The sequence below is a fragment of the Acyrthosiphon pisum genome, chromosome X (assembly GCF_005508785.2).
Source record: "Acyrthosiphon pisum isolate AL4f chromosome X, pea_aphid_22Mar2018_4r6ur, whole genome shotgun sequence".
In the NCBI taxonomy this organism is placed as follows: Eukaryota; Metazoa; Arthropoda; class Insecta; order Hemiptera; family Aphididae; genus Acyrthosiphon; species Acyrthosiphon pisum.
Genome location: NC_042493.1, coordinates 15,914,888 through 15,919,394, shown reverse-complemented (window position 1 = coordinate 15,919,394; position 4,507 = coordinate 15,914,888). Strand labels below are relative to the sequence as shown.

Sequence of the window (4,507 nt, the reverse complement as noted above, 5' to 3'; positions counted from 1 at the left end):
ATACAACTTGAATTTCTGAGCGTAAATTTGGTATGTTTAGCATTTGAAAGATGGAGAAAATACATACGGGTGTTGTGTCCTCTTAAAAAAAAAATAAAACATAATGTATCAGTTCTCTTTCACATTGCATAATATTTTGTATTTTTATTTACATTTAATTACATACATTTTTTAATACGTCATATAAGATGATTATACACAATTTGGATTTCAATACATTCAAATCTGCCTCTTTTTAGCAATTCTTAATAATATGTTAAATTGATATGTTGTTGTTTTTTAATAAAACCTATAAAATCTTTTAAAAAATCAATTTTCCAATTTTGCATTCATTTTTTGATGAAATGATTAATATGTAGTGTGTTTATGTTTGCATAAATAGGTGAGCATGATTGATCAGAACTTGACAGCCCAACTAAAAATTTTGGACGCTGTGAGGTCGGCGTATGCACGAGCGGCACCTGAACGGCGGGCATTTGCTAATGCCATGCAACGGCGCCGGACTCTAGTTTCGTCATTATTGGACGCTTTTGAAAGTTTTGTGGTATCCAATGGAGGGACACCATTAGAAACTTGTAGAGACACCGTGGCGGCATCACCAACCTGTGGTCTACTCCCAGATGCAGTTCTAGCCGAACGGTGTGCAAAGGGTTTGGATTTCTACCAGCGGTTGTTAACTAACGTATCAAAACTGTTACAACGTGTAAAAGGTATGTCATTCGTTAGTATCTTATCAATTCCATATTGTCTAATCCTCTCAATGCAGTATTTACGTTTGCTATTGTCCATATCCTTAATTAATTGTATGTTTTGTTTCCAATAGGTACTTGCCAGGTGCAGACCGAACAGCGAGATCAGATGATAAAACAACACCAAAAATGGGAATCAACGACACAACAGACAGATGACGACCCTACCGCCACAATTGGTGGTCTTGATGATTTACTTGCTGCTGTCTCGGGAATTGATGACCAAGATCATCAACAGGAAGACTTGGCTGCCTTGATTGAAAGCTTTGGCAGTAATGGTGGGCTTAATAAACCGCCCGTTGCACCACTTGGGGGTAGTCACTGGGATGAGCAGCATAACCACCTTCGTAGACTTTCACCGCTTGGATCTGAACAGCAACAACAGCAAAAACAATATTATCATCAGTACCGTCATAATCAAATACATCTACCATCGTCGTCCTCATTTAATTCCAGTGATGGAGGCATTCCTTACTACGGTGGTCATTTGCCTTCCACAAAAGGAACTTACAATCGTCACAACAACAGCCAGCAACAGCCAGCATCAGCAATATCAACTAATTATCCGTATGCAGCCGCTTACAATGTTGCTGTAGGTTCAACAGCACTGACAGTACCTGTAAATTCTTCTACTCCATCACTCCCTTCTCCTTTATCATCATCATCATCATCATCATCATCTGTGCCATATAACTATTACAATTATCAACTACTCACGACAAAATCATCAGACAATCCTACACTACCTTCACCAACATACAACAGTATAACTTCAACTACTACTGGTGATATTGATTTACCCATGACGCCTATGATGAATGCTCTCCAATTGAGTGATAACAATGGTGTGAGTAGCCAAAACACAATTTCTTCATATAGTAGTGGTACTGACGTATTCCCAAATGCAGCGGCAGCAGTTGCAGTTTTGCAACGACCACTACCATCACAATACACTGGTGGTATTGGTTATGGCGCTGCCAGTGGTTATGGGTATCACCATCCTCATACATTATTAGCATCGCGACAAGAGCAATTTTATTCATCACAAAAGTACCAGCAACAAATCTCAACCACTAATGCTGGTGCGACAAGTGTTGGAACAGCAGGAGTATTTGTACAACAAAATCAACAGCAAATGATAGAGGGAAGTAGTGGTTTATCTACTGGCATATCACAGTCACCATTGCCAATGTCTTCACCTTCGATTTCGTCAGCTACTGTTAACAGTTGTGGCTTAGCAGCAATAGTGCAACAGTCTACCACCTCTGGTGGTGCATCAACTGTTGGACATTTTTATCATCAATTACCATCACAACTGCAGCAACAACAACAACAACAACAACAACAGCAACAACAACAACAGCAACAGCAGCAAAAACAACTTCAAAATTACCAACAGCATTTACAGGAACAGAAACCACAGCAACAACATCCACAACAGCCTCAATTGTACCAACAGCAATTGTATCCACAGCAGCAGCCTCAACTGTATCAACAACAATCGCCTCAGATATATCAGCATTTACAGCAACAGCAACAGCCCCATCAATTAACGGCCACAGTAGGAAGTACTACTAGTAATTTTTACTATCTTTCACCGCTCCAGCAACAAACATCCCAACTGTATCAACCACCACAACACCAGCAACAAGTTATACTGCAACCAACGTCAACGTCTGGCGTAACTGGCAGTCTGCAGCAATCACCATTATTGTCAAACAACAGCGTTAGTGTCGGCAGTAGTTATTATCAACAACTTCAGCAACATCATCCCCCAACAACAGTAATGTCAGTACCAACAACCCTTAACAATTACATTTATCAGCAGCCGCCAATGGCGGCAGTGGCCTTCAACCAACATCAACAGCAGCAACAGTACTATCAACAACAGCAGCTTCCTATTGCCGGTGATGGTGGCTTGGCCACCATGACATCAACTGCCACTCCAATCTTAAATTTGTTGGATGACGATCTGTTAATATCAGGCCCACCACCGATTCAACCTGAAAAAATTGGTGCTAGTAGTGGCAATGGAGCTATTACAACATCAGCCAATTAACAGCAATTATTGACTTGTCTGTTCAAATAACAAATAGTGGTGTTTATAATTTTAAACTATTAAACTTTTATAGTACTTGTGCCACATTTATCTTTTTTATACGCGGGTGAATTTGTTCGTTTTATCAATGTTGATAATTACGATTTGCAATGCCAAAATCAGTTATCACCGCGCATTGTGATTTTTATTATCTTATATGTATTTCTATTTTATTCCATTATGTTTATCTTTAATATTTTATTGCAATATTATTATTTCATTTATTAACATATATACATAATATATATTTTTTTTTATTATGTGTGCTGGTAACTGGATTGGTTGCGATTGTTATTATTTTATTATGTATAGTGGTTATTTTTATTAATTATAAAATAATTTTATCTATTACATACATGCTCATTGTTTTTTTTATTTCACACATAATTAATCTATATTTAAATTTTCATACACGTAATTATAATAATATATTGCATTATGTTTACAAATTATAATATAACCAAATTACCTACCTATTTAATAATTTTGTCAATTTTAAATGAAAGTTAATGTAATTTTGATGACTTGATATATAATTAGCCTCAGCTTTAAAGGTACAAAATTAATTGTACAAACATATACATAATTTAAAAAATAATTAAATCGCATTAAAAAAATGTAATCGTGTTTAAATGTTTAATGTTATTTACATGTTAATAATTAATATTGAGATTATTAATAAATTATTTATATACTTAATATTATTTTATAAATTATAATACTAATGGCCAATGAGTAATATAGTATAAAAGTAAAACTTTAAATTTAATTTAAATATACTATAATAATATTTAATTTATATTATATAATAGTAAAATTAATATAGGTTCCACTGTCTCAGAAGAATAAAATGTAAACATTTTTCATCATTCAATTTTAAAAAGATCATTGAGTAATGTAAAAATGTTGCTTAATGTTTTTATTTGATGTATCTGCTAATGTAATACATCATTATTCTAATCATATTACAAACTTTAAAATATCTTTAGTTTTCCTAAAGTAGGACATTTAATGAACTATTTGTTTTTTGTTGAGTCCCCAGCGAAACAAATAACAATAACAGCCCAAAGTGTATACCTAAAAATGATACAATACTGGTAGGAACCAAATAAATTATATAAACTATAAACAATTAGCTTTATTAATATTCTAAATCTTGAGTATTATGATAACCAATGATTTTATGATATACATAATATATCCCAATGTGATTTTGTCCTCAAAAATACGTTATACGGGAATAATGATCCTGTTCTGTATATTTTTTTTTAAATTAATAAAGTGTAATATTACAGATAACATTGAACTCCGTTTTTCAATATTTTAATCTTGAACTATATAATAATAAGTATAATAATAAAATGTTAAGCTATTACCATTATTTGAAATAAACTAAAAAATCGGAGTTCAATGCAGCCTGTAGAAAGTCTTTTAGATAAAATAAAATAGTAATCAAAATCCGATAATTCTACAAGGCCTGAGAATTATTCCTGTGAAGTTATTTTTTCGATATAGTACAACTCTCACTAAATAGGTATCTGACAGAAGATTAGTAGAAGAGTATTATAATTAAGAAGGAAACTAAAATATAAAATATCATTTTCGAATTTTATAGAATTACGGAAAAATTTAAAAACCTACTAGTCCAGTCATTTAAGCT

At 33.3% G+C, this 4,507-nt stretch overlaps 1 protein-coding gene across 3 annotated transcripts in view; it reads left to right on the top strand.

Moving 5' to 3' along the window:
• The window catches only part of LOC100571463, a 17,075-nt gene extending 13,529 nt beyond the window's left edge, over nt 1–3,546 (top strand). For all 3 annotated transcript variants that reach the window (XM_003247218.4, XM_008188854.3, XM_008188853.3), the window contains exons 14-15: nt 383–710; nt 824–3,546. In XM_003247218.4, the coding sequence (XP_003247266.1) occupies nt 383–710; nt 824–2,808 (2,313 nt within the window). In that variant the 3' untranslated portion in view covers nt 2,809–3,546. The remainder of the gene's footprint in view (nt 1–382; nt 711–823) is intronic.
• The last annotated feature ends 961 nt before the right edge of the window (nt 3,547–4,507 follow it).